Raw genomic sequence first — 16,334 nt, 5'->3', positions numbered from 1 at the left:
GCTGGGGGAATTAATCCTTCAGTCCTTCTGAAAAGGGATCTAGAAGGCGCCTTATAGGGGCCACTACACCATAATACCATGGCTACACTTAACACATTTAACATCATCACAATACTACTCGTTCCGACAGGCCTTAAAAAAACAAAAATTCAGGATCCAATCAAGGATCACTCATATTACTCATTGCATTTGGTTGTCTCTTTAGTCTTTTTTATTATTATTATTAGATCAATCTTTTAATTAGAGCAATCTCCCTAGTTTTTTTGTTTGCTCGGTTGTTTCTGTTTTTGTTTTTGTTTTGGTCTGTCTGCAGTCTCACAGTCTGTCTGTTTGATTGTTTTCTCACTTGATTAGGTTCAAGTTAAACACTTGGCAAGAATAATCCTACGTAGGTGATCTATATTTCCTACTTTATAACCTCAAGAGGGTCTGTCCCATTATTGAAGACTTTAGTTTGATCCCTGGAAAAGGTGGAGTCTGCAAGGTTTCTTCACTGTAAGGATCTTTTTTTGGTTTTAAAATTAATAGGGAATCTGTAAGGTGATACTTTGAGACTATGTGAAAAGCCTGCTTCCCCACACCTTTTGCCCAGTGCTTTTAGCATCCCTTACTGATCTCTTATTTTATCAATTATTATGTTGGTGGTTACAAAGTGGTGATTTTTCTAGTTCTATCATTGCCTCTACATTCATTAGCAGGCATTCTTCTGTAAAGAAGAGGTCCTCCATCTTTTTTAGAATTGCTCTAGTGCTCAGGGATTTTTTTTTTTAATTAATGTGTTATAATCCATTACCATCATGATTCTTTTGGGGCTTAAATTGTCCCTAATTTGGCCAGTGGGAGCCCTTCCAAGCCAGCTCTTGTACTTTTTGAACACTACCATTTGTTGCGCATTTCCTTCTTTGTGACAAGATTTTTCTAGTCTCACCTTGTGCTTTTCCTGCCCTAGACTTCAAACTAGCCATTTCTCCAAGGGCTCTGGTTCTTCTCAGTGAGAGTTAGTATTTAGAAAGCAAGATGTAAGTGCTAGTTGACCCTTATTACTATAGAGGTATCAGTACTTCAGGGCCCTTTTAGTGGACAGAACTGGGGAGGGTGTGTGTGTGTATGTGTGTGTGCGTGTATACATATATATACTAAGTACATACTCATGCCTGATTCGAGTCTGAAAAAATATATTCCTTACCTTTTCCCATTCCTTCTGCGTATCTCCCTTCTTCCAGAGAAGCTTGGTTTTAACAATATCAAATATTTGCCTTATCCTAAAATGTCTTTGCCTGCTTTTTTAAATACAATTTTATTGAGATATAATCACATAATATGCAATCATTCAAAGTGTACAATCAGTTGTTCACAGTATCATCATATAATTGTGCTTTCATCACCACAAACTTTGAACATTTTCATTATTTCAAAAAAAAAAAAAAACTGAAATAAAAAAGAACATCCAGAACGTCCGATTCCCCTCCTCCCCTATTGTTCATTTACTTTTTTTAAATAGTTTGAGATCTATTCACACACCCTACAGTCATCCACAGTGTACAGTTATTCACAGAACCATCATACAGTTGTGACTTCATCACCAGAATCAATTTTTGAACCTTTTCCTTACTCCAAAATAAAAATAAAAGCAAAAAAGAATCCCTAACTCTTTCCATATCCTCCATCCCACTCTATTCTTCATCTAATTTTTGTCCCCATTTTTCTACTCATCTGTCCATGTACTGGATAAAGGGAGTGAGAGCCACAAGGTTTCCAATCGCACAGTCACACTATGCAATCTACATAGTTATACAATCATCTTCAAGAATCAAGGTCACTGGGTTGCAGTTTGACAGTTTCAGGAATTTCCCTCTGGCCATTCCAAAACACTAAGGACTAAATGGTGGTATCTATGTAGTGCATAAGAATACCCTCCAGAGTGACCACTCAACTCCATTTGAAATCTCTCAGCCACTGGAACCTTATTTTGTTTCTTCTCTCTTCCCCCTTTTGGTCAAGAAAATCCTCTCAATCCCACAGTGCTGGGTCCAGGCTCATCGCCAGGAATCATTTTCCGCGTTGCCAGGGGCATTCACACGCCTGGGAGTCACGTCCACGTAGTGGGGAGGATGGTGAGTTCACCTCCTGAGTGGGCTTAGTGAGAGAGGGGCCTCATCTGAGCAACAAAGAGTTTGCCTGCTTTTTAAGTATCTGTTTTCTCATGACTCACGCCAGTGGAGTTAATTATCAGTTATATAAAGATGACTCCAAATATGACATTTTAGCCCAGATTTTTCCTAAGCTTCATGCTAGCGTAACTAACTGCATCTAGCGACTAACAACTGTTTGGTGAGCTCTATACAACCAAAATTTATTTTGTGCATGATGGGTTTGCAAAACTAAACTCATTGTTCCATATATCCTTCGTCTCAGTGATTCACACCATCTACCATGATGCCTAAGACAGATACTTAGGACTAAGTCAGGAGTTGCTCTGTGTTGCAGCCCTCACAGAGCCTTCTCTATTCTAGGTTATTCGTATCACTCAAACTTGAACATTTCTTTCGATCCCTTCTGCCACTATCTTAAGTCAGGCCACCATCCTTTCTCACGTAGATCTCTGCAATAGTCTTGATCCCAACAAGCCATTTTCCCACCAGCTATCAGAGAAATACTTCTAGACTGTCAATCTGATTGCTTTTTAAAATATTTCAGTGGGTCTCTATAGCCGTCACACTTGTTATGGTGCCATTGCTCCTTAAAGCTTACCTCTCATCACTGCCTCTCACATCTACTCACCAGCCAAAACAAACTACTTTTTCAACTTTGGGTTTTTGCATGCTTTCTTGAAATATTCTTTTTCGTTTTGCGAAAAATCCTTTGGGAAGTGGATTTGCAGATGGCTAATATGGCACACTCACTTCCCATTCTGTACAAAGCACTCTACTGCATGCTACTGGGATAAGAGACTAAAATGCCTAAATGCTTACAGGTTAGTGAGGGGAATTAAAATAAGAATGAAGTTACAGAGGTAAAAAAAATAGCAAGTGCTCTAAAGGTACAGATGTAATGCTCAGGTCTTTAGGAGTGTGGTAGGCAGAATAACTGCCCCCAACAATGCCCATTCATAATCCTTGGAACATATGGATATGCTGTGGTAAGGGAAAATTAAGGTTGCAGATGGGATCAAGATTACTAACCAGCTGATCATATGATAGATGATCGTAGTTTATGTGGTGGGTACAGTGTAATCACAGGGCAGGGTCTTAAGGAAGAGGGAGGCAGAAGAGTCAGAACCAGAAAGATGGCCTGAGAAAGACTTGAACAGCCATTGCTGACTTTGAAAATGGAATGCCACAAATCAAGGGATGCAGGCAGCCTCTAGAAGGTGAAAAATGCAAGAAAACAGGTTCTCTTCTAGAACCTCCAGAAAGGAACACAGCTTCAACTTTGACCTGGGTTGCATGAGATGCATTTCAGACTTCTGACCTCCAGAACTGTAAGATAATAATAAAGGACTGACTGCCAGAAGGTACTATTTCATTTAGGCTTTGAAAAATGGGTAAGGTTTGAATAGCCAGAAAGTTGACCAGACAGGAGGGACATCCCAGGGGGAGGAGATGGTTAAAGTATGGAGGCAGGAAATTAAGAGACATTTATAGGAAACAGAGGGAGAAAATAAAAAGACATTTACAGATAATAGCAAATAGTCCAGCCTGGCCAAATAATGCACCCCATGAAGGAAAATGTTTGAAGTTAAGAGTAGGGTTCATTCTGGAGAGCTTTCAGTTCCAGTCAAAGGAGTTTATCCTGTGCTAACAATCAGCCGAGGTTTTCTGAGCAGAAGAGGTGACATCTTATGCTTTATCATATGACTGGAATTATTCTGACTTGTCTTCTCCTTTAGGCTGTACACTTCAGGAAGGCAGGAACTGTGTCCTTATCATTCACTGTGAAGTCCCCAATATATAGCACAGCATCTAGGATGGAGTTAGTGCTCAATAACCAAATGCCTTTTAGAAGAGTTCATTAATAGTGTATATATAATGGATTGGAGCACAATGTGAATATACTAAAAACCATTGAACTGTACACTTAAAAGGGTAAATTGTCTGGTACAGGGATTATATCTCAACAAAACTTATTAAAGAATGGGTTAGTGGTGAGAAGTGGAAACCAGAGCCTATTGCAAGAGCTGCAGCAGTGGGAATGGAGAGCAGGTGTTTTCCTATGAACAGTGTGTCAAATTGTCTGTACACAGGATTTACAGATAGAACTTTCTTCTTGAGAGCTGAGCTCTGACCCATTCTAAAAGTACTGATCTTCAACACTGGATCCTGATGAATGATGAAAGGAACTGAGAGTAACATGGACAAGCTGTAGATGGGGTGAAGAGATCAGTGCCAATTGATTTATAGCTAAGGACTGGTGTACCCAACTTCAGCAGTGGCATCTTTCTATTCAGTGGTGCTACCAGGAGCTCAGTAAATGCACAGTTTTTTTAGTTTAACTTACAGAGTTTCCAATATTAAAATTAAATATTTCTGAAAATCGCAAATATTAAAGCAGTAAGGGAAACAAACAATGATAAAGGGCAAACTCTTAGAAAACAGGAGTTGCAGTAACGGAAACTCCATCCTAGGATAGTAACAGACCTAGCTCATCAGGTATAGTCTAGATGGTTTCAGAAAAAAGGATAGCAGTTTATTTTAAATTATGTAATGGATCTAATTTAAAACTTATCATTGTAACATTTGATAAATGGAGGTGTTATAACTTGAGGGGAAATATTCAAATTTGTTTCTTGAGACTCCTTTCCACGTCTAAACTATATTGTATGTATGTGTTCATAATCTTGCCCCAGCTAATATTTCCAGATTTATCTCACCTTTCCCCTTGTCTATGTTAGCAGTTCTCAGGATGTGTGTTTGAAGATTTTGCTTCTGGGCTTGGCCTGTTTGGCTACTCTGGTCCTGAAATGCCTCCCCACCCCCACCAGTTTGCCTCAGTTTAATTTCTACCTGTCCAGGTAGGACAGCCTCCTCAGTCTTATCATCATCCCCCAAACTGGGCTGAGTGTACCTCCTACATGCTCACCAATGACATTTGCCCCATTTTGTCATGATTTGCTTGTTTTCTCTCCAAACTGTAAGTTCTTTTAGGAAAGTGTTTTAATTATAATCACTGTATCTTCAGAGCAAAACAGTGTCAATACATAGAGAATCATCAATAAATATATTAAGTTGAGGCTCACATTTACATGTCAGGCAGCATTTAACCACATACATCGCGCTTACCATGTGTCAGATACTTGTCTAAGTATTTTGCAAATATCCACTCATTTAATCCTCATAACCACCTATGCAGTAAGTACTATTTTAATCTCTATCTTACAATAAAACAAAGTCCTGAAAGATTATGTAACTTGCCCAGGATCACAGAGCAGGTAATTGCTATGCTGTGGTTAAAACCCAGCCTGCTTCAAAGCCCATGCTCTTAACCCTGCTCTCTGCATATAAAACTGTCTTCACTCATTTGTTGTTGGTAAAGCAAATTAATAAATCCTTGCTTGTTTTTTTCTCAAGACTCTATGCTGGGTCTGTAAGAAACTGTGCAAGAGAAATGGAAAATTTCTAAAAAAAAAAAAAAAAAAAAAGTCCCACATTGGATACTGGGTAAAAGCTAATCAGATGGCATTTAAAAGGAGTGAAACCTGATAGTGAATTCTTATCCAACAGCGGTTAAACAAGTTTTCCTAATTACAACACACAATAGTTTTCCTAATTACAATACACATGATAGAGATGAACTGTTATGGAAAATGAGTATGCAATTAGATATTGTTTATTAACCACCATGAACCATTGTTAAGGATAGATGAAGTTTTAGGAAGTAGGAAGGATTAAATTCTATATGTTGGTGCAAGTTTACAGTCTTTTTTAGAGCAATTTGGCAGTGGCCACTTAAATTATATACATAGAAGTGTGCAACAACTTGCCCAAGGATACCTCTTCAACACTTGCATATAAGTTAAAAATTGGAAAATCATGTTTATCAATAGACAGCACTTTATGAATCAAAATGTAATATCCAAGTTTAAAGGTATATCCATATTACCTTCTTCTTGCAAAAACTTTCTTTTGGACTTCCATTGAAAGATGGCAAATTAAACTCACAAACCCTATTTCATTCTTCTCGTACTCTACTAAAACTTCAGGAAAGGGATTCTGTTAAAAGGCATACATTCACCAGGACAGGGAGAACTGAAAAGAGGACAAAAGGAAAACAGCAGGATCATCAGGTCCTTTCCCCCACCCATGTGGCACCCTTGGAGGACAACCCCTCCAACCTTGGCACAAGCCCAGAGGCTATTCTTTGGAAAGAATAAGAGGGTTGCTAGACTGACGAGTATCAGGTCCTTGAAGTGTTGATGGTACATGTCTGGTCTGTAATGGAGGGGTAAGTTACTGAATGTTGAGATTCCTAGCCCTATACCCAACTTGGTTCCTGGATGCTGGCACTCAGGCCCTCCCTCTCCAGGCAGGAAGTTGAAAGAGCCTTCTCTGAAGAATCAGACAAGACCAAGAGGAAAGACCTTAAGATACTCATATTGGGAGTGTCTAACTAAATGGCCCAAATTGATCACTCCACCTGTTTCCACAGTGAAGCCCATGCGGCTCCGCTCACAAGTACAGAGCTTCTATCAGCTTTTAGTTACCAACTTTATTCAACACAGCAGACAAGTAAGGATTACTAGGCATCTGAGGAAAACTTAAAACAGGGATCGGCAAATGAGGACCAGGAAGCAAGAACGGTTTTTACATTTTTAGAGTTATAAAATACAAAAATAAATAAATAAATAAATAAATAAATAATAAAATAAAGCGACAGAAACCTTAGTGGCCCAGAAAGCCTAAAATATTTACTATCTGGCTCTTTACCGAAAAAGTTTGCCAACCTGTTGGGACATGAAAGACAGAACAGACCAAAGAGAAAAAGCACCTTGGTGTAAATAGAGACCATGCAAAGAAAAGCCAAATAAAATTAATATTTTGAGACTAAAAAAGATATTCAGAGAACAAAAAGCAAACACGATAGACTGAAAACCGTAAAACACGGGTTGGAAAATAAAGTTGGGGAAATTTCCAATAAAGAAAAAGATAAAGGGATGGAAAATACAAAGAAAAGTAGTGGCCCACTCCATAAGATTAAACATCCAAAACACCAGAATTTTCAGAAAGTAAGAATACATAGCAGAAAGAAGGAACTCATCAATGAAACAAGTAAAGAAAACTTCTGCGGACTATAGTTTGTTTCTTTTAAACTGAGTTTTACAGTTAAAAGCCTAAGTGTTCAGCGCCATGTATGGAAATGAAGCCACATCAAGATCATCATTGGGAAATTTCTGAGCAATTTGGTAAAGAAATCTAAAAGTTTTCAGAGAGGAAAATGAAATGCCATAAAGGTTCACAAATCAAAATGGCTTCAAGATTTTTCAAGGGTCACATGGAGGTCAGAAGACAATGAAAGAAAAGCCTTCAAAATTCTGAAGGAAAAACAATTTCTAACCTATAATCCATACCCAAGCAACCAATCACTTAAATGGGAGGGGAGAATAGAGCCATTTTAAGACATGCAAGGTATTAAAAGTTTACATCATGTGTACCTGGAAGATGTACACCTCTAATGTAAGAATAAAATGGGAAACGTGAGTTAGAGGAAATTAGATCCAAAGCAGGAGAAAGGTAAAGGGAATTCTCAGGATGGCAAAGAGAAAAGCCAGGACAGCTATGCAGCAGACAGAAGGCAACTGGGTGAGACAGGAGTGTTCAGACTCCACAGACAAATAAACTGAGGGCTGCCATCACAAAGTCCCCACTGCCATTGTCCTCTTCTAGGCCTGGGATAGTATATGAAGGTGAACCTGACCCTGGCTATTTTTACTTATTTTATGTTGACTATGTGTTTATGTTCCTCTTTTCCTTCCATGTTGTCTAGGACATCCAATTCACTCCAAAAGAAGTGTTCTGCTATCCTAGAAACTGGAGGTAAGCCAAGGTTAAGTTTAGGAATAAAATTTTAAAAAAAGAAAAGAACCACAGAGCACCCAGTTGTTGCTAACATTCCTGAAACGTATCTGATACTTAGTTCACATTCCAGCTCTGCCAGATGCCTCTGACTCAGCCTGAAGTGGATCTGGTAAAATTTCGGAAAGCTGGACCTTGACCCAGACATTCCATTCCAGGAAACTTCCCTTAAGATGGCAGCAGGGCTCCTGTCACAGGCTTGTATTTGCTGGTCAATTTTTAAATTGATCATGGTTCAGTTGATTTTTAAGAATATAGTTGTTGGTAAAATAAAATATTGAAGAATTCTTAATATATTTATTTATTTAATGGTTTTTGAAATCAGGTTTTAAAATTAAGTGAGAATAATGGGGACTTCCATTTCATATATATTTTTTAATAGCTCTAAGTACTATTGGAATGTGTGTGTGTTTGTGTGTGTGTATGTAACTTTGTAATAAAAAGATTAAGTTCTCCATTTCAAACAAATAGGAAAAAACTAGCATTTTGCCATGGCCACTTAGTTGCATAGAATTAGCACAGGCATCCTATCTAAATGGTTCTCTAAATGTGAATAAGGAGAATAACATACTTAAATGTTTTCTCAATGCTTAAGAAAAGACATGAAAAAATATTTATTCAGCGTGAGTATATACCTGGAATTCTTTATCCCACATGAGAAACAGCAAACAACCCAATAAATAACAAAGACAGTGATTTTTTTTATTGTAATCTATTTATTGTAAGATAATTTACAAATATCTTGCCGTCTTTAGTAATTTTAAACAATGAACCAATAGTTTCTTCTGACAAGAACAGCAGTAAGCTAAACAAAATCAGCTGGCTTAATTTCTCTTCTTTACCTGAAAAACAAATTATATAATAAATAAAGAGCAAACAGTATTTTGGGGAAAACAATACTGTCAAGAGATAATAAATATTGAAGTGGGATTTAATGAACTGAATTTACATCATAAAATGTTACTCTATACCAATGGTTCTCAAATTTTGGCCTGGGGACTCTTTCATGGGGTCTGTGAGAGCAAGACTATTATCAGACAATGTTATTTGTCTATATTGCTCTCATTCTCACGAGTGTAGTGGAGCTTTGTGGAGGCTACATGACTGGTGATATTACCACAGAATGAATGCAGAGAGAGATGAGAATTCAGCTATCTTCTGTTAAGTCAGACATTAGGAGTGTGAAAGGGTCCTGAGACCTGAAGTTTGAGAACCACCAGTCTTCACCAATCTGTATTTAGTACCTTTAAAACATGCTAATTCTCTACCCTCAAAGTTTATTTCCTTCTATGTCTCATCTGACCATTTAATTTAGATTTTCTATGATCAACACATTTAATATAAATCCAAAAATAAACAAAATAAGATAAAGCCCATTAGTATTACCCATACCAACCCCAAGTTGGCTGCATCTATAAATAAGCCTAATAGTCTAAATCTCTTAGAGAAATAGCTTCCCTATTTCTAAATTAGCTTCAGTTATGTCTGGCTGAGTTTCTTTTCTGGAGAGGTTTGGGAAAAGTATGTGAAACAGCACTACTTTACCTCTTTTCTGAGAATGAAACTTGATTTTCATTAATCCCTGGTTATTATATTAGAAAAAAAAGATAAACACAAAACAAGCAGGTCAAGAAGCAATCCAATCCATGCATATTAGTAACATATTTCCAACTAAAAAGGTCCTTTTCTTTACCTATTACCTTGAATATAGCCTATAAATACTCACCAAAATATTCCTCTAAAACGGATTTAATGAGTGTTATAAAAAGTTATAGATTTCAATCTGGTTAGAAGCAATAAAAAAACATGTTCATGCAAGTAGGCAAAACTATCAAAGTATAATTTAAATCACCACTTTTCTATATTTATAGCATTCAATATATTTAAAAATTTTAGGCTGGCAACTAGTACTTGGCACCTCAAATATTATGGCTTATTTATGTTTTTTGGTTATTTTACTAAATAGCTACATGTGTTTGTATTAAATATTAAAGTGTTTAACCAGGACAACTGATGACAGAGCATGTAGATTCATTCACATAAATAAGCCAACATTAAAACAGCACAAGCTACTTTTTATATAAGGATTGAGACTAGACTTTTAGAAAGTGAAAATTTAATAATCAATTTCCAATTAGCTGAATTCTCTTTTTCACTATTAGTTTTATGTCACAATCCCCCTCTCCTTATTTACCTTGAATTTCACAGTTTTTAGGCAGGTTTCCTATATTCCTTATCAAGAAAGAAGAACCCAGTCCTCAATTCTGCAGAAATTGTATCCTCATGGTTCCTTCCTATCACTCCTTTTTCAAGAGCAAAAAGAGGCCTTAGGTTGTCTAGATCTCATACAGTCCCCTGAGGTACTGTATCTTAGGAATCCTGCAGAACTCAGTTTCTTCCTTCAGGCCTTCTTTTACCCAACATCCAAAAGGAAATCGCTTGGGATTAGCAGTAGGACATATAGCAGGGAGGATAATAAATAATGTAACTACTTAATCCCTGTACTAGTCTCTATTTTATAGATGACAAAATGGAGGCACAGAAGAGTATCTTAACTAAATTTATTGAGCTAGTATGTGGTAGGGCCATTCATTATGACACTGTACCCCATAATGCTAAAACAACATTAGTGTCCTGGCTTAGAAATGGGTTAGTCCTAACAAAGCCACACTTAGAAAATAAAATGAGAAAGGAAGGAGAGTGCTTAGGATAGCAAAGCTGATGGATCTCACTAACAACTTAAGAGAACTGTCTCTGTTGGCTCTGTTAGTTTTATCTGTGTCTCTCTGGCATACCCTTGAGAGACATTTAAGTTGAGGACCAACTTAAATACTGTCTTAGTGAGGAAGTTTTCCTTGACTCTTGAATATGGAACCAAATTTTCACATACTCAGTAAAATGTTATTTCTCCCTCTTGAACTTCTGGTTCTTAATACACTTTGACACTTCATTCATTCATTCAACAAACATTTATTGAGGACCTATTTGTCAGGTAATGAGAGTACAAAAATGATTAAGAGATTGTCTCTCTCTAGCCTCAAGGAACACACAGTCAAATAAAAAAGGCAATTCCTAATAAAATGGTTTAAGCGCTATGATAATGGGAAGTATAGGATGCTAAAGGAAGGGATCTCACTCAAACTATGAAAGAGTGTTTGCTGGAAGAAAGAATCCCCTAGTTAAATTAGGAAGGATAAACAAGAGTCAGCCAGATAAAAGATTCAAGGGGACAAGGGAAGAAAAGAATGGCATTCCAAGCAAAAGCAGCAGCATGTACTTCTCCTTGGAAGTGAGAAAGAGCATGACATATTTGAAGATCTGGAAGAGATCAATGTGGATGAAGTTCAAGGGTAAGATATGGTATTGGTAAAAGATTAGACAGGAAAGAGGGTTGATAGACAACACAGGATCACATATTCATGCTGTGCCAGTTTGAATGTATTATGTCCACCCAAACTCCATTATCTCTGATGCAATCTTGTGTGGGCAGACTTAGTGTTGATTAGATTGTAATTCTTTGTTTCCACAGAAATGCGACCCACTCAACTGTAGGTGGTATCTCCAATTAGATAATTTCCATGGAGGTGTGGCCCTACCCATTCAGTTGGGCCTTGATTAGTTTACTGCAGCACTATATAAGCTCAGACGGAAGGAATGAGCTTGCTACAGCCAAGAGGGACACTTTGAAGAACGCACAGGAGCTAAGAAAGGAGCTGCAACTTACAGAGACATTTTGGAGACAGCTTTTGAAAGCAGACTCTTGCTCCAGAGAAGCTAAGAGATGATAAATACCCCAAGAGTAACTAAGAGTGACATTTTTGAGGAGCTGCAGCCTAGAGAGGAACGTCCTGGGAGAAAGCCATTTTGAAACCAGAACTCTGGAGCAGACGCCAGCCACATGCCTTCCCAGCTAACAGAGGTTTTCCGGACACCACTGGCCATCCTACAGCGAAGGTGTCTTATCTTGGACACTTTATGGCCTTAAGACTGTAACTTTGTAACCAAATGAAACCCCTTTATAAAAGCCGATCCTTTTTTAGTGATTTGTAAAAAGGCAGCATTAGCAAACAGGAACAAATGCTAAGCTGCTTTTGCCAGATGATTATAATAGAGGATTAATTCTATCATTTTCCTCATAATGCTTTACTGATTTTCCTCATAACACTCTCCTGTAAGCTGGCAAAAAATTTTTTTTTTTTTTCAGTAAAAGGGCCAGACAGTAAACGTTCAGGGCCCCTGGTCACATACGATCTTTCTCTCTCTCTTTTTTAACACCCCTTTAAAATGTAAAACATTCTTAGCTCCAGGCCACAGTTTGCTGATTCCTGCTCTACTATAATTTCTTACTTAATGCCTGTTCTCCCTTTAAGACTGTGAGCTCTGTGAGGGCAGATACTGTCACTACTATATCCTTGGTGTCTAGCACAGGGCCTGGCACTTAAGAGGCACTCAGAAAATATGTTTTTAAAGCAGGAGAGAAAGGACAAGGATTTAAATTAAGAAAGTGGGCATAAAGAAGGAAAAAGATTCAAGAGCTATTTAGAAGGTAAAACTTACAGAAGAACTTGGTGACCAATTAGTTGGAATAAGAGGGAATGAGTCCGAGAAAACTCATCACACATTTTATCTTTCAGCCTAATTATGAGTATGTATTTTCTTATCCTATTAAAATATAAACGCCTTGAAAGGGAGGCTTATATTCTTGACCTTTACAATGCTACTGTATTTAGCACACAGTGGGTGTTCAATTTAATAAAATTTTCTGAATAAAATTCCCATTATCTTAGCCCTAGTTTCACACACATGAATATTTCTAGACAACAAAGAAATTTTCGTAAGGAAAGAATATATTATCTTTTGTACCAATAAAAAAAAAAAAAAAGCCAAATAGTTAACAAATTCTTGGACCCTACCATCATTCAGTGATTTAGAGATTTAAGTAACAACAAAACTTAAACCAGTCTTATAACTCAGAAAGCTTCATTTACTTGGTTCATAATGTTATACATCTCTAAGACCCTGATTTTATAAATGATACTGAATTGTCCACATCCTTGTTTCTAATGCTTTAGAACGTGAATATTAATGATACAGTAATTTCTAAATAGAAGAAACCAAAGCTCAACGTTTCAGCTGAAACAATCAAAATAAACTGCAGAGATCCCACTGTCACCAAGTCTTTATGTCTTAAGAGTAACAATTCAAGTTTAAGCACTGGGCCACTTCATCTTTAACAGACAAAACAAACAAAAAATTTTATGCATCCAAAGGTCAAACTTGCAGACATGGAGAGATGAGAAAAAACTCTTGAAGGAAATCTACAGTTACTTACAGAGCTGCCGCACCAGAGATGATTTCAATCAACTCTTTTGTGATGACAGCTTGGCGGGTGCGATTGAATGTCAAAGTCAATTTGTCAATCATCTCAGCTACAAACAAAACAAATAAATTAGACAACAGAATCTAAAATTAGAAAAGAATAACTTCTTAATTAACTCATTCATGGAAATAATGTTGCTTAATTTAAACATAAGAGAGGAAGTTAGGAGAAGGTATCTATTCTTGTTTGAGTATCTTGGCACCATAATTGCCCTCTCAAAAATTTTTATGAAGATGTTTCTACAACTTCCATGGGATACATTTTCAAAGGACTTGCAAACCCATTGCCTTCTCAAGTAAGATATATTTCCCTATAAGGCAGAGAATGTTATTTTTCTAATTTTTTCAGATGAGAAAATTGAGGGCATGAGTTAATAATTGATCATAAATTTTGAAGACTCAATGGCAGAGCCCAGGACTAGATCTAGCTTTCTTGATTCCTGGTCCACGTAAAGAAAGTTAACGTTTTTGATGCTTTTCAAGCTGTTCTCAGAAGAAATACACTGTGTGCTTACAAGCATTCTTGCTAGCATTGTCCATGGCCGTCATCCGTGCACTTTGCTCGCTAGTGGTGGACTCCTTTAGAGAGTAGTAGATGATGTTTGCCAGACTGTATTCTTGGTAATTTTGCAGCACATCAGCATCAATATCATCATAGATACTCATACTCTCTGTTAAAACAAGTGATAAATTTCTTTTAGGTTACACAGAGCAAAGACTGCTTGAATCAGAAACATCTTACTAGTATAAAAATCCTTTAAAAATACAATTACAGAGCAGAAATCAATATAAGATAGGTTAAAAGAATCTGTTCCACTGTAACATCCTTTGAAATTTGTTCTAGTGCTACCTGTTAAATGGTAATTTGATAGCTATACATTTTTGTATATATGTTGTATTTCACAATAAGGAAATAACTGAAACTACTGCACTATAACTCATAATAACTTTGGAAATTTCCTATATATCTACTTGCAAAATCATACTTTGAAAGATACTACCTTTTTGTATAAATGTTATACTTCATAATAAGGAAATAACTGAAACTGTGGAATTGTAACAGATATTCTTTGAAATTTCCTAACTACTTAAATTGTACTTTGAAAGTTGTCACTTTTATGTATATATGTTATAATCTACAAAAAAAAGGATCTGTTGTAGTAGTTTCATCTATTTCCACACTATAGATTATAGCAGATTTCCAGCAAAACCTAATGTGTAAAGAGCATTTGATATTTTACTTCAAGTGTTTAACTTAATATAAGGTAGGAATAAAAACTTATTTAAAATAATTTTATGTATTTCATGGGTACGAAGTCCTCTGGATAGCAGCCAGTAGAGTGCTTGCCACGAAGCAGCAAGCATTCAATAAATGTGCTTTTTTTTTTTAATGAAGAAATGAATGAAAGAGCTGAAACTAGTATAATTTAATACAAAAATCCCAATTTAGCCATTTGATTATTGGAGAAATCTCAAAGTGTCAGTCTGAAAAATGAGAGAGGGAAAATCTTTCTAAGCATATAAAAGGGTGGGAAAATTAAAAGTTGAAATGCTTTTAATTGTAGAAATTTAGCGGCATGCTTCAAAATTGGTTCACTCTAGGGTAAACTGAAGATATAGTACTGTATTTCATCAAATTTCAGATGCTATCGATTGTAACCCCTATTTATGTACCACTAAGAAAAAAACCACGTAGCCAATTAAAAACTGTGACATGCCATTGACTATTAGAGGCAGCCCAATTTCAGAGATGTTAAAATGTAAAAAGTGCATATCTCAGAATAGATGAACTACAGTACAAAAAAAGGGAAAACACCTTAGAAAAGTGAAATGAATTCCAAAATATTAGTGCTAGGCTGTTTCACTGAGCAATGATGACCATTCAAACAATAAAGCAAGAGAACTGAGTGGGTCAATGTGGATCAGCTGTGAATATGGTTCAAATTTCAGCTCTAAACATTCTGATTGTGCTGTAGTTAGGTAGAGTTCCATATATGGACTCCAAAGCCAACTTCTGGCCAATCTTTGAAGACAAAAAACATGTCTTATCAAGGCCTTCAATAGATGTTTACTTGTTCAAACAGTGAAGGAATGAAATATTTGTCAAATAATGAATAGATTAAGATACCTTGAAGCCACTAATAGATAGTGTTAGAAACAGCCCCAGATCATTTTGCTACCACTGAAAATAGGCCATCCTTATAACCATTATTTTCCTTAATGCAAAAATCTCTTCTGCCTACATAGCAGAACTTCTTGCCATATAAAAACTACTTACCAGCACTTGCAATGGTATTAAGGGAAAAAATGGGCTTTTCTTCTGTCTTATAGGAGATGACAGATCTAGAAATGACAAAGGCAATATAATATTCAAAATAATTTATAAACAGTTAATGGACATATAGCTATTTTTAAAAATAAACGAAGTTCATGACTATAAAAAAGCTGTGATTTAAAAATCTATCTTGCCTGAATTTATTAAAGATAATAGATCCTTCATCAAATTCATATCCAGAATTTAATAACTCAAGGGCAATGACTGATGCATCTCCAAATGTAGGGGGTTTCCTTCCCACTTCTTTGAATGTCACCAGAAACTGGTCAGAATGAGTCCTACAAGAAAATCAAGAGATCACATAAAATAGTCTAACAGAATACTTCTGCTGAAAGAACAAATGGAACAAGAATAAATATTAGCACTATAGATTAGATTTTGGCAGGAAGGTGTTCTCTGAGTTAAGTTATACCATACATTAGCATGCTTCTTCCCTTCCTTCAACGAGTGCAAAGAATTAAGGACTAGAAATTAGATTTTTCTTGTTTTATATTTTCTCTTTGCCTCTATTCTCCTCCTTCCAATTCTAATGACTATTGTTCACTTCTAAA

General features: G+C 36.4%; 1 protein-coding gene across 4 annotated transcripts in view; it reads right to left on the bottom strand.

Moving 5' to 3' along the window:
- Positions 1–8,771: 8,771 nt before the first annotated feature.
- ATP5F1C (ATP synthase F1 subunit gamma) overlaps positions 8,772–16,334 on the bottom strand; it is a 42,143-nt gene continuing 34,580 nt past the window's right edge. For 2 of the 4 annotated variants that reach the window (XM_037846776.1, XM_037846780.1), the window contains exons 5-10: positions 15,918–16,061; positions 15,727–15,791; positions 13,964–14,119; positions 13,402–13,498; positions 9,615–9,651; positions 8,772–8,911 (exon numbers count right to left, since the gene is read on the bottom strand). In XM_037846776.1, coding sequence (XP_037702704.1) covers positions 9,645–9,651; positions 13,402–13,498; positions 13,964–14,119; positions 15,727–15,791; positions 15,918–16,061 — 469 coding nt within the window. In that variant the 3' untranslated portion in view covers positions 8,772–8,911; positions 9,615–9,644. Of the gene's footprint in view, positions 8,912–9,614; positions 9,652–13,397; positions 13,499–13,963; positions 14,120–15,726; positions 15,792–15,917; positions 16,062–16,334 lie in introns of those variants that run through there. The other 2 variants (XM_037846777.1, XM_037846778.1) reach the window with 2 other exon arrangements.

Source organism: Choloepus didactylus, chromosome 8 (genome assembly GCF_015220235.1).
Source record: "Choloepus didactylus isolate mChoDid1 chromosome 8, mChoDid1.pri, whole genome shotgun sequence".
NCBI lineage: Eukaryota > Metazoa > Chordata > Mammalia > Pilosa > Megalonychidae > Choloepus > Choloepus didactylus.
Note: the sequence above shows the minus strand (reverse complement) of the source record. Positions and strands in the feature narration are given on the sequence as shown.